The sequence below is a fragment of the Opisthocomus hoazin genome, chromosome 14, assembly GCF_030867145.1.
Source record: "Opisthocomus hoazin isolate bOpiHoa1 chromosome 14, bOpiHoa1.hap1, whole genome shotgun sequence".
Classification (NCBI taxonomy): domain Eukaryota; kingdom Metazoa; phylum Chordata; class Aves; order Opisthocomiformes; family Opisthocomidae; genus Opisthocomus; species Opisthocomus hoazin.
The window spans coordinates 14,385,065-14,412,137 of NC_134427.1; the positions used below are offsets into that span (position 1 = coordinate 14,385,065).

Below are 27,073 nucleotides of genomic sequence, written 5' to 3' on the forward strand. Positions count from 1 at the left end.
GTTTAAAAGTTTTGAATAAGTTTCTGTTCCTTGCTTGATGCTCCCATTTTTTTTGAGATTAAATTAGAGGGGATGTTCCTTTAGCAGCCTTCCATTTAATATTATGATGGTTTTGCTGAAAATCTCATTTTATTTGGTTCAGCAATACATTATTGAAGTGGAGCTTTTTCAAGAGTAAAGAGTACAGCACCAAAGTCCTTCATGTAGAATGAGAACATTTAGTTGACTTTTCATTATAATCCAAGAGAGCATAACCTCACGCTCCACTTTCAGTACATACGATTTTCTTTGAAAATCTGTGAAGATGAAAAAGAACTCTAAGCTGAAAGGGACAGGATCATTAAAGTACAATAAGAATTGTCTAGTTGAAGGGTTCATAAGGGAACTTCAGGACTTAACGCATATACTGCATAAGTGTTTCATAGTCTTCTGACAGGATGAAAGTAAAGGAAAAACAAGCTAGATCATGGTATACATGACAGTTCTCAAAACTGAAATACATTTAGCAATAATAAAAAATAATCCTTTATAAGCATTTAAATATACTACTAACAAAAATAACAAAAGGCATTATGTGTTCTTACTGTTTAATTTTGTTCAAATACGGTTGCTGGGTTTATGTGAAATATTATCAGTCCCAACATACTCTGTAGTCAGTATTTAAGGAGCTAATATCATGTCTTCTTTCCAAATTACAGAGAAATGTATAAATTATCTTAAAGTATAATTCAATTTATGGCATACATCAGTATTCTGAAGACAAATTTGTATCATCTAGTTTTCCACACTACAAGACAAATTGTCTTTGGGGGTCCTCTTGTGGTAAAACTTAATTATTGCACTTAAAATCTTCATGGTGTTTAGGCAATCTTTACACTGATCTGTCTTCAAACATTACCTTCTGTATTTATGAAGCTAAAGAAAAGGCAAGTTAATATTAAGTGATTTTTGAAACCCACAGGGAAAAAAAAGAAAGGTAAAAGTATAGCTATGCCAAATATGTCCAGGATATAAGCCTCTAAATGGTATGTTAAAGACTGTTTTTCAAACTAGTAAAAGATAAAAAGTTAGCTATTGAGACAAACACATCAGCTATGTTAGATGGAAAAAAAAAAAGCTCGACTAAAAGACTGTTATTACAGGTTGATTGCTTCCTTTGCTTTTCATTTTTTTTCACACTATTCATCTGTTGCTACAGTATAAGATTACAGCATTGTTTTCTACAACAATTTAGTGGAAAAATACAAATCTTCTAAGTTATATATGCGTGTAATAGAAGTTAAATATCACAGTCTGTCAGGATTATGACATTTTATATAGTACTTCCATAGCACTCCCCATCAGGGGCTATACAAATAGTGTTAAGGCCATATAAATGTACTAACATAGATAGCCTTTGAAATATAGACCTATTACTGCCCACCATCACTGGGAATTCTGCTACACATCGGGAAGAGACTTGTAATCTTTTCAGATTAATCTCAGCAAAATCCGAAGTATGTTCAAAAGAGGCAATCATCAACCTTCACAAATCCCTATACTAGCTTCAGTACTGAAGCATCCTGCTCGCACGCACAATGAAATGAATGCATTGCTAAAATCACTACCTGGTGATCACTCAGCTCATTTACTATGAGTGCTAGAAAAACATGCTTGCACTCTGTGTTATAGAATTAGATGTGAAATATTCTAGAAATGTCTATCTATTGTACAAATCACTTTTTTTATGTTCTAGAAATGTAGACACTACAAGCTCACAAGGTCTATATTTGACATTGATGCTGATGAAGACTGCTCTTTAACAAACATACAGGATTGGCTGAAAACTCAGTAAAGGCTCATATTGTGGAATTCATCTAACCAAGTGCAGATGTCTACAATGTACCTGTCTTCATCTGAACTGTTATCTAAGTTTTTGCTTATGGCCACTGAAATGTAGGGCTGTGCTTGCCTCCCTCTCAAGATGGTCAAGCGAAACAGCTGTTTTGACACCAGTAACGTTCGGATATGATTCTTAATTCTATGACCCAAAGACACCCCTGGTGAGTTAACCCCTAATTCACCAATCTTTTCTAAATCATAACATTAATGCCTATACTCATGAAGATCATAAAATATTAAGGTTTATAGCTTCCAGAGATATAAACTATTATTTAAGTGCTATATGTTCATACCAAAACTCACTTAACTGCAACGAGGACTACTGTATGGATTACCATACAGTATTCATACACAGTCATCCAGCATGCATATTGTAGGGGAGCATCAGTATGTTTATGGCTACCAATGGTGTCCGACCACATGAAAAGAACAGAACATTTCTCTTGCATTCTGACCAGTTGTACTCCAAGTTTTCTGTCATTTTTTTCTGTCCTAATTAATTCATTTACATGGCCCACATCATTCAGGGAATTTTTTCACTTTCATCTCAAATGCTATTTGGTTAATGATTAATAAAAAAAATTTGCAGAATAAACTAACGTGCAGTTTTACATATGAATGCAAATGTCATCTACTAAGATGGACTGTTTACAATACGAATATACTTCTGCAAATGAAATAACATGCAGGCTTAATATACACTAATAAATGCATTTGTGAGGTTACAAGAGAAATGGATAGAAATGCATGAGTGGGAGATGAAAATGAGTAATTAAGCAGCAAAATCCTACATGGTATGTTTTCAAATTCACTACTGGTATTTAAAAGGAAGAAAGCAAATGTGTTACTGACAGTTGTAGACCAACAACAGGATATATAGATACTGCTCTGGAATAATGCAGAAATTACTATTAATTTTCAATGAAACCTATTATTCCAACAAATAACATAACATGGAGCAAATAAGAAACTGATTACCCACCAAGACAATTATTTCACAGGTGAGTTGCATGACAATGACAGTTGGTTTTTGGATGACCAAACTGAGCTAGAGCTCAGTAGTTAGTAGGTAGTATTTTAAAAATACATAATTTTAGAAGATTATGTTATTTTAAGTTACGAAGTTTAATAACTTTCTGAAGTTTAGATTCCAGTGTTTACTTCTTTGACTCTTCTCTGTGAAACTGGGAAGTTTCTGTACTGCAAACGCAAAGTAGACTTAAATCCCTCAGGCGTCCTTCCACATTCAGGTCAGGAAGATACAGTATACTCCAGAAACTGGAAACCACTAGTGAAAACATATATCTACACCAAAGTAGAATCTGTGACAAAATGAACCTTGGATGCCTATCTATTCCGAACTTACTATGCAGAAAACTATACATTCGGAGGAAGAGGCAGTGGAGTAATGACTTTTAAAATAAACAAAGAAACAAGCAAGTTTAATTGAAGGCCAGTTTAAGTAATTCTGATAGAAAATCAATAGAGATTAGTTGGCTCTTCTCACTAATACACTTTTACAACATCACAGAAGATTACCCACCACTCAAATGCACGTAATGAAGGATTTTTGGTTTAAAACATTTTACAATATTCGGTTTTGTCTTTTTGTAATGGTTATACTTTCATTGCCTCTCCATGTGAACACTACCTTTTAGAGTAATTTATTGGAACTCTTAGATAAAGTTTACGTTAACTATTCAAAGAACTGAATGAACAGACAAAGCATGAACTGATTTCTTGTACATACAGTAACACTTGTATATCTTCCCTTGTTTAGTTCAGCTTCTCTTCACAAGTTCTGGGAATACCCGCTGTTCTATACCCTGGTTTGGATCTACGTCATTTCTGGGTATTGCTTTAGTCAAGGACAAGCTAACAAAACTGCAATACTTTGGTTATACTCAACCTTCAGCTATTGTTCATTAATCGTAAAGCAACCTTGCTAAGAAGTTTTTCATCTTTGTATCTCTATTGATTGTAAGTTCTTCTTCCAGTTGCCGATCTGGTTATTATCACCATTTCACTTAGATTACTTAAAGGCACTTTACTGAGACTACATTGTAAACCAACAAGAAAAGAGCACCTGACCACCTTTAAACCAGTGTGATATTCTCCTGCCCTCTGAAACTTTTGGCTACAGCTATAAACTGACAACAGTCTAAACTGTTTGGTCTAATCGAAACAACTCAAAATACTACGTATGTCCAATGAAAGCAAAGTCTTTCTTTCTCAGTATCAAATACACTGTCAAAAATAAGATACATATATTGAACATGCTGATGGAGAAGATTAATAGACTAGAAGAAACTGAGAACTGACGACATGGTGGGAATTTATGGTGGGCTTTACCTGTTGTTTAATTGTGTTAAAAAGGGTATATAAGGTGTTAAGATGCAGTACAGAGTTGCCACTCACTGAGGTGACAGCCGAACTCTGAGTTGTGAATAAAGAAGTAAGCCTAGAGTAACCCAAAAATTGTACGAGAAACTCTTTAACAACTACCGGGCTCAGATGGAAATACAGAAGTCTAAATATCAGCTGTATGGCATGCTGAAAACCATAATGTAGGGGAAAAGAAGTCACCCAGGAGAGGCTCCTGTCTGAAGTCACGCACAAGGAAAAATGGCAGATAAAAATTTGAAAGGTTGAATTAAAATCTCTATGAACCTCGGCAAGATTAAGCTGAAGCCCAAAATTGGTGTGTAAATAAGAAGAATTGTATAAAATTCCATTAAGAGATTTTAATAGTTAATCAGATTAGCACCTTTTAAAAAGAACGTCTCCCAAGTAACTCTTATTTGTACTCCCTGAGCAAGCCTTAAGGTAAATAGCACAAGGTGGGAAAAATACTCCATTGTTCCTGTCACTCTTACCCCAGTGTGTGTGTATGAAGGGTCTTTCACAAATCAATTCATGAGCAATTCATGATGCCAAGGAAAGGCTCTGATTGTTGCTATTGTTCTGAAAGACTGGTGTTCATGGCTACATTTTAAATGTTTAACTCCTTCAATGTACTGAATCAAAGCTAGCATTTCCTGGTGAAGAGCAATAGCCAAAGTGTTGCGACATGTCCATGGAGAAGATGAACAAAGCATACGCAGACAATATGAATGCTGCAAATGTCAAACTTTATTCATAGATTCAGTACCTTATATACTATTTTTAAGATTGTCTCATCGGAACATGCAATTCTCTAGTGACAGCTACAGATTATACCTGATATGTATGGTGACAACTACTGACTATATTCAATATCTAGTTTCTCATTAGTACAGGATATAACTTCCTCACAGTAACATCTTTACTTGGCAATTGCATTTTTTGGCAGACCATTCAGTCTCATTTCTTTATGAATCTTTGCTTCCGTTCTTGTTTACTTCTTTCTGTACTTTTCCACAGTCCTTGAATCTTTTATCAGGACATCCTTTGCTCACTGACTTTGGTCAAGCAAGGCCTACAAGCCCTGCTCCACAGCAGCGAACACCACAACAAAGAACTGGAACACCTAAGATACAAATCCTAGGGAAATATGATCAAGGATACAGGACTCTGCGATGCCTTGAGGAGTGCCATTTACCTTAGCTTTCTGTCCTTCAACTTTCCTACGGAGGACAAGATGGGAGACTTTTTTCTTATATTCTCTACAAATATTTAAGCAAGCATTTGAGTAAATCCATTAGTGAACAAAAGTCAGAGTTGAGGGTTTTTTAAATTATTTTGGTGATGAAAAGAGGTATTCCAAATGCTGAGTGGCTGAAACACCTTCCAGTTAGCAGATCAGCCTGAAAACACCAAGTAGTGTAGATCCGAATAAGAAACAGAAGTACTGAACATCTGTAGGACCAAACCCAAGACCTGGAACAAGTGAGCTGAGGTTATTAAAGACTATGAAAGAATTCAGGCAGGTAGAGAAGTGGGGAATTTTGGTTGAATTATAATCCCATAGCCATTGCATAGTGGAACTGAGTGCTACAATTATATATATGAAGTCTAATGTTTGGACAAAATTACGTTTTATCTTTAATATTAAAAGACTTTAATGGAATTACTGAGCTGTATTTCCATAGTGTCACTGTGTTTGAAATACAGACACATGTAAAAGGATCTAGTTTAAGTCTACATAAGAACTACTTAATTTGTGAATACATTTTAGAAGGGATGGACAGTTCATTCTAAAGATAGTGCAAAGTAAAATAGCAAAAACAAGTAATTTAGAAATTTAAAAGAGGAAAGGTTAAGAGTCTATCAGCAGAAAAACTACAGAGTGCGCTCTGGAAATACCTAAATTCTCTCATTAAGCAGACAAGGATTAGAACATTCACTAGTCAGGACAAAATAAAAAATGTTAAATTTAAGCAATGGCAAGGAAAATTGGAGTTATGCATTAGGGAAAATTACACAGTACAGCAGCTTTTAGCTTAGGGAAAGTGGTGAAATCACCACTGGAAGTCAGAGCTAAATTAGACATCTTTATGGTCTGTCTCCTCAGAGATAATCTGCCTGCGTGACAGCAATTTTTTTCATTAACAAGAGAATAATTATGACAAATGATGAATGCAAAAACAACTTCAGCTAACTTTAGTTTAGAGCTGGGCATCATCTCTCCAAGGAGACTGTTGAAATTTTGAGTTGAACCATTTATACGGTTTCTAGTTTTTAAAAAAGTATTTGTAACATGAACTTGTCACAAGAGTGGTTTATTTTACCTAAATATCTGTATGGAGACTCTGTAATAAGATCTAATCTCCGATGTGTTTTTATTCATATACAAATCTTGCGTCATTGCTCCTCGTCTTTAAATTTTCCCTCCTTCAGTCCTCTCGGACCCCCTGCCACCCCCAAGCAACTCAGTCTTATGACTGCCTGCTTAATGAGTGCAGCACACTGTCGAACTGAATCATTAGACTGAAGTGACCCTTCATCGTACTCAATAACTTTCTGAAAAGACTATCCAAATCTGATGGAAAGAGAATCAAACACCTTCCCTTCAAGGTAGATTGCATAGCAATCATACTACTAGATTTAGTTCAATACTGTGTACGCATACAATAAACATCACCATAAGCAGGTGAAGACATAGTATACAGGGATTGCTACAGCCAATTCTCAGTCTCTTGCACATTAATATACACAAAGGAAAAGTTCTAATGAAAGGCTGAACAAGCGGCTTTTGTGCCAGTGTACTTTCAGCTGTAAATGCTCATCATGGATACAGCAGGTCTTTATTCACCAGCAAATTCTATGGTGAACTGTACACAGTGTTACATGCTGCTGCCATAGAAGTTTAGGAGTCGGAATGTCCACGAATCTTTAAATGTGACTTAAGTAATAGTTACGTGTTACATGCTGTCTGTGGAACGACGCTTACCTCTCACATGGAGAGGCAGAGGGACCGGCACGCCAGCCCTCGAGACCGACTGCTCTGCGCATTTTGCATTGCACCCCCTACGAGGTGCCCAGGTGTTCACCACAGCCCTAACAGCCAGACCATTCGTTAGCGCAGAACTCGTTATAAACTGCCGCAACAACCCACATCTTACTCTTCACTGCTGACCATAAGCAGAGAGGCGGAGCCCGCTGCACGGCTCAGCCTCCTTCCCCCTTCCTGGCCGCCATCTCTCCCAGCGTCCCTCTAGAGCCACAGCCCAGGCCCCGTAAGCCCAGGCCTCCTCCTTCCCCCACCCATCCCAGCAGCCCCCGCGCTCTCTCGGCCCCATCATTCCCATCGCCTCTCCCTGGACCCCCGCGGCATCCCCGCTCCCGAGAGCCACCGCCCGGCCCCTTTGTTCACCCAGGGCCCCAGCAGGCCCCCTCACCCTCCCTCAGCCCGGCGCAGGCACACAGACACTGCCGCACCGCCCCCACGCCCCGCCGGAGCAGGCCGCGCACCCCGCCCCCCCCGGTCAGAACGCGCGGTGCAGCACGCAATCTGATTGGCCAGCGGGCCAGTCACTCAGGTGCGCGCCGAGGGGGGATGAGGCGGACTCCCAGCCACAACTGCCGGGTTCGATTGCCCCTCGCGGCTGCGCGCGCGGGAGGGGCGCGGGGCGGCGCGCGGCGCGGCCGTTAGGTGGTGGGCGAGCGGCGCGCGCTGGCTGGGGCCAGCTCCCCGCCCCGCCCCCCTCGCCCTGGCCCGTCACGTGACGCGGATTTAGCGTTTACATTCGAAACGGGCGCCCCCACGCGCCCCCCTCCCGTCCCCCCCACCCCCCCCCGCGCGCTCGCGCCGCCCGGCGGTGACCGTTTCGGTTTCATTTCCGGGCGGCCGAGGGCGAGGAGCGGAGCCGCGGAGCCTCCCCGCAGCGCCCGGCCCGCGGCCCTGCCCCCCGCCCGGCCCCTCCCCTCGCCCGCGGGCGCGGAGTGAACCGAGAGTCCCCTCCCCCCCTCTCCTGCCCCCTCCGGCGCCGCGACAGAGAAAGGGAAGGGAGGAGGCGCCGGGCCCGGGTCTCCCGCGCCGAGCCGCCGCGGCACAACATGGAGGAGCTGGTGGTGGAGGTGCGGGGCTCCAACGGGGCCTTCTACAAGGTACCGGGTGCTCGCGGCTGGGTCGGGCTGGGTCTCAGGGGAGGGAGTGGGGCCTGGGACGGGAGGAGGAGGAGGAGGCGGCGGCGGCGGCGCCGGCTCCTCCTCCCCGCGCTGAGGGAAAGCGGGGGCTCCGGGGCAGGAAGGAGAGGAGGAGGAAGAGTGGGGCAGGGGTGGAGGCCTCGGCGCGTCCCTCTCGGTGTCCGGGGGAGAGGGAGCCGGGGGCCGCCGCCGCCACGGGGCCGGGGGAACTGGAGGCCTGACGAGAAGGGAGCGAGGGCCCCGGCGTCTGCGGAGGCCTCGGGCCTTCCCCTGCGGTGGAGAGGGAAGGCCCTCGCGCTGCCGGTGTGCGAGAGGAGACGAGGAGAGCCCTGGGCCCTTGGCTCTACGGCGAGGATCAGGGCTGGCGATGGGGCGTTAATGGCTAAATCCCCAGCTTTTGTCGCTGCTTAAGGAAAGTCTTTCTCGCTCTCTGGGTTTGCAGGAGAGCGGCACTGCTAGTGCACAGCGTTTAAGGAGGGGGGGGGTGTGCGTTAAATACTCGTTCGTGATGAAATGCTGTCGTGGATTCCTGCTCTTAACGCCATGGCAGGGGCACTGCCTATTGATATTAAAGAGAGCGTTGCTTGACCAGATACGTATGTGCTGAGTTGCTAAATACGTTTAATTATCAAATGCACTTCTTACTGAAACTACTTAATGGCATTCCATGTTTGTTTCCAAGCCCTTGTGCTGGTGCTGAATAAAGCTGTCACTGAGCCTTGAACATCTGTGCTGAGTGCCTAATATTTTTATTAATAGTGCATCATATTACTGTGGCTTTGCATCAGATGGGTTGTATTAATCAGGATATTTATGGGTTATAATTTGTGGGTTTACTCTGTTCACAGAAAAATAAAATTTGGATGCCGTGGGTTTGGGCCTACTGTCATTGACATGTTATCAACCTAGCAGAAACAGTCATGGATCGGTTTCTGCAAGTTTTCTGTCATTTAAATGTTCCTAGTACTTTAAAAATTGGGCCTAGTTATTGTGCAACATCCAATATTTATGTTAGCAATGAAGGAACAGGTAGAATTTCATGCTCTGATGTTAGTGTGGTAGCGCAGGTTGGTATCCAAATGGTATAGTTCCAACAGCTCTGAGTGTTTCTAAGAGAAAAAGACCTCTTTAAAGCTTATTTTTTAAATTACTCTGATTTTTTTTTTTTTCAAAAAGTGTACATGAAACAAGTACATAAATGTGGTAAATAAGCATCCTGTGGGTTTGCAGTGTTGTAACCAGCATCCTAGATCTGTATACTGCTTTTTGGAATTAAATTATTTAGCACTTTCAAAAATTAGTTTTATATTTTTAAAGATACAGTATTCACTCAGAAAGAAACAGAAGGCATAAATATGTTGCATAAGAGAACTTTTAATGAGGCTTTTATCAAATTGTGTGAGAGTATTTACACAATCGTGAAATACATGATGATAAAAATGACTTTGCATTCTTTAGTGACAAATATTATCAAAGAAAGCTGGGAGAATTAAAAGCTTTTGTAACTTTTTGTTTGTTACATTGAATTTTGACATCATGGGGTCCTGTTCCCCTTTTGTCTATAACATACTGACATTGGTGGTTGTAGTTTAGGTGAAAATTTCATTTGAGCATATGTTCATGGGAGCTTATTCATTAAATACGATGTAGTGTATCCAAGTTTTAATACAGATGTTGCATCCAAGTTGCATATTATATTTGCCTTTTAACTTTTGGAAATTTAAACTTTGGAATTTGTTTGTCTCTTCTTAATCTGTAACTAAGAGGGCTTGGTTAAATTATCTAAGGGGACAGACAGGGCACACAGATTTACTGGTCTTCATCTGTATTACCTGTGTAGATGGAGTATCACACTTAAGATAAATGCAACAATTTTTTTTTTTAATTTAAAAAAAAGTGTTTTTTAAAAAAAATCTCAATGTAAATCAGGAATTTTACTCTAGCTTGAATTTGTTGAATTTTAGGTACAATTTTTACTTTCATCATAATGTCAGAGTTACACTCTGTTATTAAGTAATTTATGTAGATGTTTACTTGTGAGTTTTATGCCTGTCTTGCAGATGGGGAATTTGATTGTAAAATGAATTGATTGACCCAGCGTAACAAGAAGTGTGTGATGGTATGAAGTGCAGATTTAATTGCAAGATGACTTTATTTTTTTCATTTAAAAAGTTACTTTAAGCAGCCTCCTGAGAAATGCTTTACAACAGTAACACTGCGAACAAATCAAAAGGAAAACAATTCTTTTATTCAGTCTCATGGTTTACTGATGATTTGTGATAATTTCTTTGGCTTTGAATCATTCTGAAGGTCTTCATCAGATTATGTAAATGTTTTGGGAAAAATACACCTCTGTCTTGATTTTGAAACCTGGAGGGGAGGAATAGGAGGCTGCTGGAATCATGAAGGGTGTAAGTGACGCAAGCAGGCACCTAATTGCCACTTCGGGTTTTCATATCCTCCTTGTAGCTCTCTTTGAGGACCTTACAAATTCAAGTCCCTAAGCACTTAGTTTCATTTTTTAGTGTACCCAGCAGCATCTTGATCTCAACAGTACAAAACTGGTGCCCAGTTGTCACCTAAGCCCTACTGAAAGTAACAAAACAGTCTTTTCTCTGCTTGTGTTACCTGTGGACTTGATCCAGAATGCATTCAGAGATACATCTAGAGGGATCATGTTCCATGCAGAACATTGGAGATCGTTTGAGGATGTGTTCATATTCAACTGGAAGATCTGAATTAAAATTTCATACTGGTCAGGTGCACTGTGTTTCACAGAGTACTGGAGTGTGTTGGTGTGATCGCTGTAGTTGAAACTAGTTCTTTCTGAATGGGATTAAAATATTGCTTGGTGAGTGCTTTGTACTTTCATGACTTTTTTCCTCCTTGGCCAAGGTGAATTATTCTATGGAAAGTGCAGTGCAATCAAAGAGCATGATTCAGGGATAATTTACAATCTGGTACCTAGAGATGCTTAGTCATTACTTGGTATGTTGCTGGGCCCAGAATCCTTGGAAATAAAATACTAGATTCCCTTATTTATTTTAAGAAGACTGGTCCAACAAAGCACCAGGACTGTAAATCGTGAGGACAGGGAGCTGCTTTTTTGCAGCCCACAGCTAAGTAACTAAATATTGAAGATGTGTGCTATTAGGACGTATCTTTTCATGTCTTTTCTTGTATAGGTGTAGTAAATTGGGTTTTGAAGTTCTTAATCTCAGAAGACTGATAGACAGTCCTTTGTCTGAGCTTTCTGGGACTAGCTTTAGATATTATTTACTTCTGGAAGGGGACATGCATATACAGTTTAGGATTGATTTTTTTTTTTTTTTTTTCCAGTTTGGGAGTGGTTCTTTCTTGTATCCTCTGCTAAAGATATAAAGCATTCTATTTGAGGCAAATAGTTTTGGAATGCTGTTAACATCTACATGTTTGTAACCAGTTTCTGCTACTTCCTGCTCTGTAACCTTGTTAAAAGTCTTCTATTTTTGATCCCTATAGTTTCAGCACTTTGCCATTGTTTCCTTTGTTTTATAGATACTTCACATTTTTTTATTGAAGCTACAATTGGCAAAATCATTCATCTTTCTTAGTTCTTTATCACTTTAGGTCTCACTATGAGCAACTGTTCCTTTGGCCTCCTGTTGCGTTCCGTATCATTTCTTCTTTTCTTTTACTGTTCAACACAGATGTACTCTCAGCAGATATCTCCAGTACTTGTGCATTCACAAGCCTATCTACTCAGTGCTTCTGAGGGTGGTAGCCTGTACCCTCATTCGGTTACCATTTGTGTGATTATTCTTTTCCTGCTCTGTTTCCTTGTACGGCCTGCCTTTCTCAGATTTGATTAGCCATGTGAATTCCATTTTGACTTTCTCCTTCCAACAGGTATGAAATGTTACAGAACTGTTATGCGAACAGTAGATGTACATTTGTATCAACATAACAGTTTTTATATTCAAAAGTGTATTATTCCTACTTTCACTCCTTACAGTTAATTATCCTGCCTTATTGAAATGGTTGACAGTGGTCACATCTGATGATGTAAACAAACTTTAAAAAAAGCAGCAAAACTTCATGGCAGCTGGAGCCTTTATTTGTTCCTTTGAAGTGTCTGTCATTCCATTTAGCACAAAAATAACAAATATACTGGTGTTTCCAATAATTGTTATGGTGTATCAAATAATTTGTAAATTTTAGACCATGTCTTCATATGTGTGAGAAATGGCATGACATGTCAGTGTTGGATTGTAAACTTTTTTACTTAATTATGACTAAATCATGGAGAGAAAAGTTAATGGTTTGTGTGTCTGAAAGTCGTATTTGGTGTAGAGAACTTACCACATTTGACTTTTTTTTTTCTCCACATTAGAGAGGAAGAATCAACCTAGCCATTGTAAAATGTGCTTCTGTTCCCAGAAGTAGAAGCACACCTGTTTCACTGGTCCTGGTTCTTATTTGGTATATCTGCTATTAGCGATGGTGATATCCCAGCCGCTGTAGTGTTTCACTGTCCTGTTCCCTCATTTTGTTTCCATCTAGTTTCACTATGTTTTTAATACTTTTCACCTGTGTGTTCACATTCTTTATAGGCAGTGTTCTGTCCCTTCTCGGGTGTGCATTTCAAACTCACATACATTCACCTTTATGTTTGAATTTCCATGCCCAACTTACACTCCTTATTGCAAAAAATGATGAGTGCTTGTTGTACTTCTCATAATACTTCGTATAAAGTCAGTACTGCTTCTCTGCCTTTACTGACATCTGGGGCTGCCTTGTCCTGTGTCTATGAATTTGGCTTATGGTGTTAAAACTCATTTCTTTTTAGCATTATATGTAATTTTACACATATCACAGAATAAAGAAAGCCAAACAGTTCTGATAACCTTTCATTTTGGTTTTCAAAAGACATTAATAGTTAAGTATTGATTTTTTTTGAGAAAAGCGTAAAATGTTTCCAGACACTTCTGTTGGTACATAGAAGTGTACAAATACATAGCACTGTAGAGTTCAAATACATTTTACTTACTACAAATCTGTTTAAATATTTATACCAGAGGAAAATTGATATAATGGGATGATACAGACTATGAAAAACTGATGTGATAAGTATCTCTGACATTATTCTGTGTCACAAGAAACTGCAGAACAAGGAAAACCACCATTGTGGGTGGATGGAATTAGACAACCAAATATTTAGGCTATTAATATATTTTGTCTGGTTAATTGTTTTATAAGCACAAATCTCACATGGAGGAAGGCAGAAGTGTTGTATGTATTGCATATTTGAAATTAGGTATTTGGCAAGGCATCATTCACTTTGTAATTAGTTAAAAATTAATAACTATGAATTTTTGCAGTTTTGCAAAATTGGAAATTAAAAGGCAAACAGTGTTATGACATCAGCTTTTTTTGTCCAGGCTGGAGTGAAAATCAGGTATTTAATCTGTTTCTGTGATTGAGACTTCTGAACTTGGTATGAACTAAAGAAATTGTCATGCTTATAATTTTCACTAGCAGTGTCTGTATTGCTACCTGTGTATGGTCAACACTTATCCTTAATGTTACTAGTTCAGGTTCTCTGAGCTTTCTGGGTTGCGACCAAAGCAGTGTTGAAGACCTGTTGAAGGAGAGCTTTTGTAGTAACTGGAAAGCAATCAGATCCTAAAGTAATTGACTTGAAAACCTTTGTACGTTGTTGTAATCATCTTCAGTCTAGTGAAGTTCATTGCTTTTTTTTATGGTGACAGACGCAGTAACAGTTACAAGAGCGCTGCATCCCCTGCGTTAGATCTTCAGTCTTTGAACTAGTACATGAAGTAAATTGAAAACAAGGGTTGCCCATAGTTCAGTACTCTTTTCAACTAGTTATGTGTCCCAAGTTTTACTTTTTCCAGATAACATAAGTACTAGACTATTTGAAGGTCTTAGGCTAGTCTTCAGCTTGATGACTTACATTTATTTGTGTCACCTGGTTTACTTATTAACTTATTATTTAATCTTCACCAAAAGTGACTTTCATAGCAGGAGAAGACATTTTTTGGTATTTTATGAATATGAGAAAATTTAAGTATCAACAGATTGTTTCTCAGGGCATTGTCTTGTGCTGCTCTTACCTGTTTTCCTCAAGGCTATTAAGTGTTCTTGGTGTAATTTCAGTTGGATTTGCTTTATAAAATAAACTCTGCTTTTGCATACTCAAGTGTTACTAATAATACGAAGTCCTGTCCTTTTCCAGTCTGTGACATGAAGGAGTGGTACCAACTACTTGGTAGTAATTACAGCATTTTTCAGGTATTAAAGGCATCCATTTTTGCTACATCTGTAAGAATAGGGGCTTCAGAGCTGCATATGACAAACATTGGAAGAAATGTGGATGGAGCCTTTGAAGGTGATGTGAGTGATGTTGCAAAATGAGTCAGGACTACCATAGTATTTGTCAAATGCATATCCAGTTCTGGAATTTTCTTACAGAAGACATGGCAATATGAAACATGAGATGAATGTTCACTAACTGTAATGATCAACTGAAGGTTCTGTTGCCTCTTTATGTAAATAGCATTGCTGTACTACTATCAACATCATTCTGAGATGTGGTCTTAAATCTGTTTTGTGTCACATCATTAAAAAATATCAACTATTCATGCAGTCCCCTTGGAAGGAATATCTTGGAATTTTGATGTATGTAATTATGTAAATACTATTAGAGACTCTGAAATCTCCTTTTTATGCTAGCAATAATAAACTTCCTGGTAACCTCATTCATACGGTATTGAGATGAGCAAGGTATAAAACCATTTCTTGCTATTGTCATTGCAGCTTTGCTTTGACTTTTATTCAAGGTGGCATTAGTTATTTTCAGATTATTAATGAGCATTGCACTTCTGTCTTGCACTGAATGTCTCCAAGTAATGACACTTGTGCCTATGTGCTGCTTAATTTTGTTATAACCAGTTCTTGAAGCTCTGTATCAGTCGTCAGGTATTGCTCTTCTTTGATCCTGCGATACTGCTGCAACTCAGGACATACTTTGGAATACTTTATAAAGGAAAAATACCAGAAGCATTTTTTAAAACCATTTAGATTCCATATGAGGAAGAAACTCTTACCTTCTGGTAAGACATAAGAGCTGTTCTTGTCTTGGAAACTTGAAATGCGAGGAGAATAGAAAGTTCCACGGTTCATTAACTAATTCTTCTTCAGAAGCTGTGATTACTGCTAAATTGTTTTCAGTTTAGTGAGAATTTTTCAATCTACTAAGACAGATCTCCATTGGTAGAACAAACTTTTATACTCAGTCTTGCTCATTGGCTTTTATCTACGTATCTTGCAAGCATGTACTATATATGGACAAGTATTAGTGGAATACTGAGCACTTCTCCAATGTTTATCTGTTTCAGAAGTTCATAGAGATATTTTTAAAAAGAAAAACAAGCAAAAAAAACCCCCTATCTTTTCATCCCTGGTTGCAGTGTGGCCTCAGTCATTTGAGGCTACGAAAAATATTTTCATTGGTAGATCCCAAAGTTTTTTGAGTATTGATCTTGCTGTTTTGTAGATGGGGGGAGGGATGTTGGGGCTTAAAGTTGAAAATTGATCAAACATTAGTCAGTTAAGTAGCATAAGGCAGGAAAAGCCCTCTTGGTGCTGTATTTTAGATCTGTACTCTGTGCTTGCATGGGACACTTAGCACAACTGCTGTCGAACCCCCAGAATAAAACTGAAGGAAGGCTGCAGGGCATTTGTATTAAGTTTGTACACTATGGACATTAAGTGTGACGAAGTAAATAAGAGGAAGACTGTGCTGAAATGGATATGGATGAATTAGGCTAGTGCGATATTCAAACTTACCTTGAGGTAAAACAGAACACACGGGATTTTGGTTTTGTGTTTTTTTTTTTTTAAAGGAGTACTGAGGTGGGTTAATTTTGACATCTGTCAAAATACACAAAATGTGGTTATAAAGTCAAACATTTTAAGCTTTATTTAAAAAACTATTTGGAGTGATCTTGTCATTTGTTAGTAACCTCTCCCATTGCTTGTGAAGCATAGGAAGGATGCAAATGTAGCTTGGATGGTCTGTCTGTGTATCAGTACGCTGGCAGTCATGAACTCAAGGAGGTTATCAGCTTTCAGTATGCGTTTTATATAAGTCTATTGCAAAATTAAAAAGGCTGACTTGAAAGCATACTTTAGTTTTGAGTTTCATCAAAATCTGTAAAAGGCAGGCATTGTATGAGTTTGACATTTTTTTAAATATCCATAAGCAGACCATAAATATGCCTTTTTTCTATGCAGGCATTTGTAAAGGATGTGCATGAAGATTCTATAACAGTTGCATTTGAAAACAAGTAAGTGTATTGCTGATATTATGCGTAAAAATGATACAGTGTATCAACCTTGCATCTGATGAACCTAAATAAAACTTAATAATGTAAAGGTAAGCTTGCTGCTAGCATTTTTTAGAATTACGTTTGATATTTAACATGTTGTAACATTTCTGTATAAATGCTTTTAAATGTTTAATTTTTTTAAGTAAAAACTATAGTAACATCGTTTTTTTGGGGAAGATAAGCATGTTATTACTGAATTTACATGATGACAACGCATGTTTGAATAAGACAGCAGTGGTATCATGGCTGCCTCTTTCTCATGTGAATGTCTTATTTTAGGTTTAGCAGATATTGTTATAACAGAATTCATTTTATAGCTAAGTGATAAATACCAGTTTTCTAAGCTAGAAATGAAGTGATGTTCCTTTCCCCTTATTTAAGGGCATAAAAAGCTACCTTTCCACTATACCATTTAGTTAAGGTTTCATTTCCTTCAGGAAGAAAATAACACATGGCTGTATACTTTTTTCCCATGACTCTTTGTTATGGCATCATCTGTTGTATTTTGGAAATTGTTTTCTAGTTTCTTTAAAAATACTCTTTTCTTGTCATGCTCATTTTATCCCTGATCAAGTTTTCATAATCTATAGTAGAAGTAGTGAAAAAGAAGGAGCAGGCTTATTTTAAAGGAAGTGTGTCCAAACTTGTTATGAAATGTCTTTTAACCTGTGTTTCTAATGTTGGGGGTAAAACCTGTAACTGTAAATAGAGTAAAAACTGCTGCTGGAAGATTTCAAAATAGTGCAGATAGCAGCAGGGGTTCACTGAAGATGCTTAATGGTCACTTAGGTGTTTCTTCTTATTACATAGACATTGGATCGCATTACCTATAATACATATGCACAAAAGCTCCACAGATTTTGAAAATGTAAAATTAATGGATTGAAAATGTTCCTGATTTCTATTTACAAAGAAGGTGAATAAGTTTAGGACATTCACTGTATTTTCATTTGTAGCTGGCAACCAGAGAGACAAATACCATTCCATGATGTAAGGTTTCCGCCACCTGCAGGCTATAATAAAGATATAAATGAAAGCGATGAAGTAGAGGTATGTATGCTCCATTAACAACATTTATTTTGAGAAGTGAGAGAACTCGGGGTGAAAGATATCAGCCGCACCAGTGGAAGGTTTGCTTCCATGTTATATGCTGTTACTATTTTTGATTCCAAGTGATGCATAAAACACAATGTCAAGCGTGTAATCAAGAAGAGATTTTGACAGTTGTAAACCATACAGCTATTTTGGAATTTCACGTACCATGACCTCCATGCTGATTTACAAATATGATCAGCATTTCTTTGATTACAGATCAGTTCTTTATCAGAACTGAATTAATCTAGAAATAGATGCTGGACTGTAGTTCTTCAGCAGTAAGTTAATAACATGTGTATTACCAAAATTTCAAGTTAAATGAGTTAATTTGCATTATATGTATGTGTACGTAAAATATGAAAATATACGTGTACATGTAAATACTTATATTTAGAGAGACTGACTTTATTATAGCATATTCCTAAAATTGATTTTTATAATTTTAAGAAAGAGAACTTTCAAGATTTACATTTTGCTTGCATGCTATTTAAGTTTATTTTGATTTGAAAGACAAGAAAATGGCAAAACTTCTTTGGTGTCAGTGTGGCCAATATCTACACTTCTTTAGCACATACATGTGTGTTCTCTCCCTTCTGCCCACTGGGAGAACCTCATCAGACATACACACAGTTAGAAATATTGTTGATTAAATGTTAACAGGTATAAAAGGCTGATTTGTCTCTCTTTGGACGGTATGCAAGACTGAAGCAACTAATGCCAGTAGATTGGATATAATATTTTTTATTACATGCAATCCTATATACATAATTTTTATATCCTACCTCTATTTGCAATAGACATTTCAGGTGCTACATGCTTACTATGTACTCTATTCTTAAATTAGAGACTTTATGTACCAATGTATTTTGCTGGATTTCGTTCATATGGCAGAGTTCCTGATCATATTAGTGTCAGCTTTTGTGATGTCTTTTAAGAGTATTAATGTAATGTATGTATTTTGTTTAGGTTTATTCCCGGGCAAATGAGAAAGAACCCTGCTGTTGGTGGTTGGCTAAAGTGAGAATGATAAAGGGTGAGGTAGGAATATGCATATATATTTTTTTTATATTTATTTATAGTTTATTTTTCTGGTTTTATTTTTTTGTATTGGTGTGCACAGTATTTTAACGTGTTGCTTTTTGTTTTCAAAGAGTTTCTTCGTGAGGACTATTGCAATTACTGTTAACCTTGACTTGAAAAGTTCAACTTTCACTTGTACAGTTAACAAAAGTGTCTTTCACTTAATAGTGTAATGCTCACTGTTGTCATAAAATGTGTGGCTTGGATGATTTTATTATTTTTATATCAGTTCTATGTAATAGAATATGCAGCCTGTGATGCTACATACAACGAAATTGTCACAATTGAGCGTTTGAGATCTGTGAACCCCAATAAACCCGCAACAAAAGATACTTTTCATAAAATCAAACTGGCAGTTCCAGAAGATCTAAGGCAAATGTAAGTACAAGTGTTTCTTTATAACTTGTTTTAAAACGTGGGTAGCTTCTGAAGCCTGAGACAAGAAGGAGTAAAAATGCTTTTTACTGCTCTAAATTAACTTTTAAAATTTTCATGTAGTAACGTAGAAAATGCAGATGTGGACATGCTCATACTTCAGAAATAGGAAAGATGATTTTTGAGGTGCAGTTTAGTCCTGGAGGAGGAAATACTTCCTTCAAGGTTTTAAGGTTTGTGTGCAGTATAGATTAAGATTTTTCTATTCTTACAGCTGTGTCATGATGTGCACAGATTAATGTGAATCCATTCTTTGTCAACTTGTTGATAAGTTTCACGTGGTCGCTCTTTCATTGATATAGTATCTGACAATCTGTGCAGGCTGGTATTTAATGACAAAAGAGAATGCTGTCTTATATTGTAGGGCATAAGGCGTTTTGATGGCGGTGGGAATAGATGTGCAATAATCAAACCTTTCGCAATATGATACAGAAACATCTAGTTTTCGCCTAGAACACGGAGGTGTCATTCTCTTGTAAATGCAGCTCTAAAATGCAGATTAATACTGACTCCCCTCTTTTAGCTTCAGATCACTTTCTGCTTTTTTGTGGTGAATGTTATTGCCTCAATGTGGAATAAGCTATAAATTCAGGTTATACTAAGAATTTCTGAAGTTAATGTTGTAGTACGCAAGTTCACTAAGTAGCAAGTTGACAGAAGAAGCATGGAGAAGTAAAATACAGCATGAAATGAGCAAAAGGTAATTAGAATGCTGCACTGGTTACAGTGAAGTCACACATCATACTGTTTCATGGTGCATTTGATATTTTTGACTTGCCGATTGTAACAATTATAGCTTTTTAATGTAGTTTTGCCTAACTGGCTTGACATTTCATAGATGTACATACAGAAAATTTCTGAAACATTTCTAATCCTACTCATGAAGACAAATGAAAGAAAAATGAGTAAAATGAATTATAACACAATAAAATAAGACCTGCATTAAAAGGGAGAACTTGGATATATTTATTTAGAGTCTTTGTAGTAAGAAATGAGTATTTTTTGCTGTGAACCATAAATGCAGCAGTGATTATTTTTAACGTTATAGCATTTTTGTTCCTAGGTGTGCCAAAGAATCTGCACATAAGGACTTCAAAAAGGCTGTTGGAGCTTTTTCTGTAACATATGATTCTGAAAACCACCAGCTTATTATTTTGGTAAGTACAAACAATCTAACCATACCATTGGCAGTGGTTTATTTCAAAAGTTCATGTGTAAACCACTGTGTTTTCTTTATTATTAATTTAGTCAATCAATGATGTAACAACAAAGCGGGCAAATATGCTGATTGATATGCACTTTCGAAGTCTTCGTACCAAGTTGTCTCTGATACTGAGAAATGAAGAAGCTAGCAAACAGCTGGAGGTACGTTGTTTGTTTTCCCTGAAGTAGTTTGAGGGGGGGGGGAAATACTCATGCAGTTTTTAGCTGGTAGGACTTACACTGGGGTAAAAATAATTATTATGTACTGTTACGATTCTTGGTGTTAAAAAGAGATAGATGGAGATGTAACCCAACAAAGAAATTTATGGTTAAAGGGCCTGTTCTTGCAAAGACTCATTTTTATCCTGTCCCATTTTATTCAGCAGGATTTTGTGTGGGATTAAATACAAATATATATGTACACACACATACACAGATACTTCTTTCGTAGTTTGAAGCAAAAAATAATTAGTCATTGTTGCAAGAATAGTGCCACATATTCAATAGCTTGGAATTACTGCTTTTAAAAATAGATGGGAGTGGATATGGCATGGTACTGACATGGACTAGAACTGGATCTTGCAAAACAACACAGTGAAAATGAGAGATGAAAGGGGTGAGACTGACATTGGTGGGATGTACGAAGGGATGGGTTTGTCTATGGATAAAATGTTAGGAAATCATCTTACAGCAGATACAGCTTCTGATATTCCTGTGACTGGAGAGTGGGTGTTGACTGGCAAGATGCTTGACTCATGCTTGGCCATGGGAGAAAAAAGACAGTAGGCTAGGAAATAAGGGAATCTTTATACAGCAGAATTAACAATTCTTCATGGTTTTTATTCCATCTACAAATCAGGAATCTTCTTTTTAGATTCACTGTCAAGAACTAGAAGTACCACTTGAACTATTGTAGTTCAGTTTTACGCGAGCGCATACCAGCTCTGTTAGTTTAGAGCCGGGTTTCGTTCCACCGTACCCCAAGGGTTACATCTATTTGGGTTTAGCTAGAAGTGTGATGTGGTGTAGTAGTTTAGGCCTTTTGTATCCAGTAGGTGTACTCACTGTTACAAGAAATTCTCTCTTCTGTTATTCTCTTTCTAGTCTCGATTTCTGTATTTCAGAGCTGTAATCCGTGTTTGTTTGGGTCTTGATTTTCTCAAGACCAAGAAAGGACCAGTTTCTTCTCATTGGTGTTCCTCCTTGAGTGCCCCACTGGAGCTCTTCAGTAATCCATTCTTCTCAGTCTTCCTCCAGAACTGACAATTGTGTGGGCAGTTTACCTCTTGAAGTGCAAAGTATTATTTTGGAGGTGGGAAGAACAACAGCCTCTTTAGAGCTAATTCTCTTTACGTGTCCCCACAAATGCATGCAGCAACAGCTGTTGTCATTGATTCCTTTCCCAAACTAATCTTGGATTCTTGCTGTCATTGTAAGGCTGAACTTTTTGCTGCTGTGAAGGACTCAAGAACTTTATTTGGTTCTCACTAGAAAACCATTATTGGACTTTAGTTTCTACCTGAACAGTACTTAAGTGAAGGTGGTGAGATAAATACATATGGTTATAGTTTATAGTTTGTGTGACAGAAGTTCGCTGGTATTTTTCATGCTGACATTTGTTTCCTGTACTTAGAACAAACATAAAATAAGTTTCAACCAAACCTGAAAAGCTTCAGATAGTAAAAATTCATAGTCATGATTTCTATTGAGACACTGACATACGAATAGACTGCGCATGTCCGTGTGCAGAAGAAATATTTAGTGAATGCTTTGGGCTTTACTGCATTATTAGTAATAGTTCATTGTTTCCATCAAATTAACTGTTTTCTGTATCTTATACTCTCTGAACGTTAAATGTCTGCCACTTTTTTTCTTCGAGCATTTTTACCTTTCCTTCTTTCTGAGTCATAATCACCTGATCAGCTTCTTTTGTTTCCTTTCCATTTGTTGTATCTTATATGTTCTTTCTTTTCTGCACATCAACTTCTTGACTTGCATGGCTCTACTTCTCAAATGTGGCTTTTAGAGCATCAAGTAAAGTAATCAATCATTTTTTGTTTGTGTCTTTCCCATTAGTTGGGGCTTAGTTGTTATTTTGCTATACTAAAAAGCCTGAATTTAGAAGTGTACTTTTGCATTCTGGTCTGTACTTTATTCTATCTAAATGCATTTCAGTCATGGCCTCTAAGCAGGTATTTGCATGATTGTTTCTTACTAATTTATTGGGAGGGAAATAGAATACAGAATTTCCTCTATTTAAATAAAATACATCTTGTAGTACATAATGTACAGACAAACTAATGATAATATTAAGTGCTCGACAGAGCCCCCTCAGTGTATGAAGTATTTCATGACACTCGGATACTTGTACTACTACTTACTGCAGCCAATTCTCTGTGACAGTGGTTTAGCACAGGATATTTATTAACTGCTTTAAGCAGGAGCAGGTCAGATAACAGTAGCAGTTTAGCTGGGACAGAGTAGGGCTTACTGTGGGCACTTTCTTGATGTTTTATCAACTTCTGTAAGATCTCATGTTGCTGAGGTTAAACTGCTAATTTAAAGGTTGCTTGTGTATATCCTCACAGTAGTTACAGCTTTGATTGCAATGCAGAAACATGCATAGCATTATGTATCTTGGCTCTGGAAAGACAATATACAGCTTTGTCTTTTTTCTTATTTGCAAAACACTCTTTCCATAATAGATTATCAAAGCTGGAAGTTCTCTGTCTTCCCTCAATGCATTAAGCTATTGTTCATTTCCTGTGCTCTGTTATGCTCAGACACCTGTAGATAGCGTCCACATTTTTACATAGGAATTTTACTTGCTATGGTAAATAATGACGTTTTTTACACGTTTTATATTTGCTCTTCTCTGTAGATTTAAGTACTACAACTTCCTTTAAAATGTATGACAATTACATTATAACAAACATACAGGACAAAATATACATTGTTTATATCTTACTGATTTCTCTCCATACGTTTCTTTTAGTTCTCAGGGTGACCAGACTTAGTGATCTCCTTGCTTTATATAGCACAAGCATCCTATAAGAAAGCTGTGGTTTTTTGAAAGCATGAAGAGGCTGTGTAGGAGCAATTTATCAGTCATTGTTTTAGTCTTTTTAAACGTGTGGGTTTGGTTTTGAACAAAATGTGTCCACTTACCTTTAACAGTTTCCCCACTTGATTGGTAGGTTCTGAACTGCATGCACTTCAGCATTTGCCAGGTGATTTTACTTGTACTCCTGAGATCTGTTCATGCTGATAGTCTGAGCCACCTGGGGTTGATGGAGGCTGTTGATGTCAGCGCAGGATTGTATGTGTGTTGGTAAAACCTAGGTTTCCTGCATGTTTGAGTATTTTCAGCACTACCCAACTCCACAGTGCGCTACAAGATATTTCTCAAAAGCTTCCTTCTGTTCCCAGCTCTTCTGCGTGTTTGGTGTGTGATGGAAGCTTTAGACAATTAAGAAAATATTGAAACTGTATTTTACATATGGGCATGTATATGCATACTTGTGCATCAAATCAGAGCTTGGTGGCTTGGAATCAGAGCTCATTTCTCTTGGAAGCTTGGACTGCTTTAGGATATTGTTTACTGTGGTCATTGGAATGACGATTTGGGGGTTTTTTGTTTAATATACTTTTTGCAAGTTTTATCCACGTTTCTACCGATACTTTTTCAGTTATTTTCAAGATCCTCTTCCAGATCAAAAATTCGGCTAGTTTTTTGTTGGTTTTTGTTGTTCTTTCTTGATATCTGTTTTCATATAGTAGATCCTCATTAAGATTCTGTAAGTCATTTTGTATGGTTTTGTTACACTGTAGCAGTTGCATGCAAATGTGATGAGAGTTGCAAAACAGTAACCAGGTGTTGAATTCAAGAGTAAGTGAGCCTCAAATATGTGATTGAAAGTCATTTTAATGGTATCGTCTTTAGTCACTGCCCTGCTGAAGTGAGGAATTTTGTCTTGATAGCGTGTGACAATCTCAAGTTTTCAGACCTACCCTTCTGTCTTAGTAGAAATGTGAGTCCTGGATGAAATTCTTAACATGCTTGTTCTCTGAATTCAAGCAAAGTATTGCAGTTGTACCTTAATTTTGTGTTGTCTTGCATAGGCACACGTTCTTAATTTTTTTTTTTTAAAGTGCAGTAGATACCCATAGTCACTCTGTCTTTTATATAATTTTTGTGTCCAGTGATTGAGTTATTGCTGTTTCCCCCACCTGTTGAAATGAGTGCAGGTTTTTTTTTTCAGAGATCATAGGGATTGCTTTAATAACCAACACAACTCCTATTCTGCTAACTTACACGAATGCTGTCTTACCTAGTAACACTTAATAGCTGTAGATATTCTGTGGTAATCCATAATATAGAGGTGTCAACACAGCTAGAGGCTGGCCCTATGTCAGTGTTTAAGAGGCGATATTAAGACTTCTGAAGAATCTTCAGTGTTTTGGAAGTGAAAATAAGTTCATTAAAAGGATTGATTAAAATAAAAAGTAGGCTAAGTACCTGATTAAAGAATCAGCTCTAAATTTATGTTGTTTTGTCTCTCTGGTGTACTAAAAATTGAAGTAAGCTAACACTATATTTTTCTTTAGAGTTCGAGACAGCTTGCATCACGATTCCATGAACAGTTTGTTGTACGTGAAGACCTAATGGGTTTGGCCATTGGCACTCATGGTGCTAATATTCAGCAAGCCAGAAAAGTCCCTGGAGTGACTGCTATTGATCTTGATGAAGATACTTGCACATTCCATATTTATGGAGAGGTAGGTTGGCTTCTTTAGCTTTTCAAAAAAATAAACTTCGGAAAACGGAGCTCATTTCTCTCATGCATCGATCTATTTTAGGATCAAGATGCAGTGAAAAAGGCAAGAAGTTACCTAGAGTTTGCTGAAGATGTCATACAAGTACCAAGAAATTTAGTAGGTATGTAAATTCTAGGGGCTGTGTGATAGGAAGAATGCCTTGTGAGAACTTTTTTACTGTAAGAGGGGTGGCAGGGTAAAAGTTTGAAGAACTCTTTGTGAAAGGGTTCTAGGTGGTACAAGATTTGGGGGTTTGGGGCTTTTTTGTTTTGTTTCCCACCCCAATACAGAATTTTTAGACACATTTACCTTCAGTAAATAGTAAGAAATTACCTCCTGGTTTGCTGTTCAAGGTTATCTTAAACTAAAGCAATGTGCTGATATTTAAATATAAAATAGAATAGCTTCTGGAATGAGCCAAAGAATTAATTGACTTCCTCCAAAGATGTCCAGAGCTCAGCTATACAACAGGTGAATCTGCAGTCTGGTATTCTCATAGTATATTTCGAATTACATCTTTGACTTTTTTTGCTGTCCTTTTACATTTGAAATACAGTTTGTTTAGAAGCAGCACTGTGGGATGAACTGAATGCCTAGATAAGGTACCCAGTGATCAAGAAAATACCCCAAAGACCATCTAATAGATTTCCATTATGTAACACCCTAAAAAAAGTCCTGAAGAATGCATGTAGCCCTTGGGGGGGGGGGGGGAGGAGGAATCTTTTTGTGAACTTTTGATGCTACCAAGCAACATTAAAATACATCACTTAATTCGGCAGAGAAGAAAAGAACAGGACAAATACTATACAGTGTAACATACCTTTAAAAGTGAGCACTTTTAATAGGTTGTCAAGCAGTGTCTGAAAGCTCGTGTTGAAGCAGTACGAAGTTCTGCAATGGGACAAGTACTTAGAAATGTGGCACCTCAGCTATGGAATTGATTTTAAAACACTAGCTTTCCCTTCCCCACTCCCTCCTGATTCTGCTGGTGATAAGTAAGAATTACAACCTGCCATCATTATTTTAACTTCATGTTTTAATTTCTTTGTTTCTGTTTAGAACTTTGCAGTTATTTCTAGTTTGGCAGTTTTTTGTATCTGCTCTGCTTCTCAGCCTGGTTCCTTTAGAATACAAAATTGACTAAACCATATGTTATATCAAAAATAAGCTATGTTTGATAATTTGCTTTTTAAATGTCTAATAATTTCCCAGAAAACTAAATAATTTGCTTTGAAAAGGCAGAAGGCTTTTTTCCTTTTACTACATTATGTTGAATTTTTTTATTCCTATGTAAAATTCAAACTGAACAAAAAAACCAACAACAAAGAAAAAACTAACCAAGATGTTGCTTTTTTAAAGGCTGTATGGAAATCTGTGACCTGAAACACAGGTTAAAAATATGTGCATACAGTCCCTAATTATTTTTAAAGATTTTTATGTATGTCACTGAACTCTAACTAAAAACAAATCTTTAAAAAGACACATTTCTTTCATTGGGACAAACAGTGTAAAGTTCTTTCTCTTTTTTTTTCTTTTTTTTGTTTGATTTCCTTGACTTTTTTGAAATCACTACCAAAGCTTTTTTACATTTATTAGTAAGC

The 27,073-nt window shown here is 37.6% G+C and overlaps 1 protein-coding gene across 3 annotated transcripts in view; it reads left to right on the top strand.

Moving 5' to 3' along the window:
- Window positions 1-8,133: 8,133 nt before the first annotated feature.
- Window positions 8,134-27,073, top strand: part of FMR1 (fragile X messenger ribonucleoprotein 1) — a 34,582-nt gene continuing 15,642 nt past the window's right edge. For 2 of the 3 annotated variants that reach the window (XM_075435372.1, XM_075435374.1), the window contains exons 1-9: window positions 8,261-8,409; window positions 16,747-16,799; window positions 17,798-17,891; window positions 18,903-18,974; window positions 19,246-19,394; window positions 20,515-20,608; window positions 20,700-20,816; window positions 25,263-25,433; window positions 25,515-25,593. In XM_075435372.1, the coding sequence (XP_075291487.1) occupies window positions 8,359-8,409; window positions 16,747-16,799; window positions 17,798-17,891; window positions 18,903-18,974; window positions 19,246-19,394; window positions 20,515-20,608; window positions 20,700-20,816; window positions 25,263-25,433; window positions 25,515-25,593 (880 nt within the window). In that variant the 5' untranslated portion in view covers window positions 8,261-8,358. Of the gene's footprint in view, window positions 8,410-16,746; window positions 16,800-17,797; window positions 17,892-18,902; window positions 18,975-19,245; window positions 19,395-20,514; window positions 20,609-20,699; window positions 20,817-25,262; window positions 25,434-25,514; window positions 25,594-27,073 lie in introns of all 3 variants that reach the window. The other variant, XM_075435375.1, reaches the window with a different exon arrangement.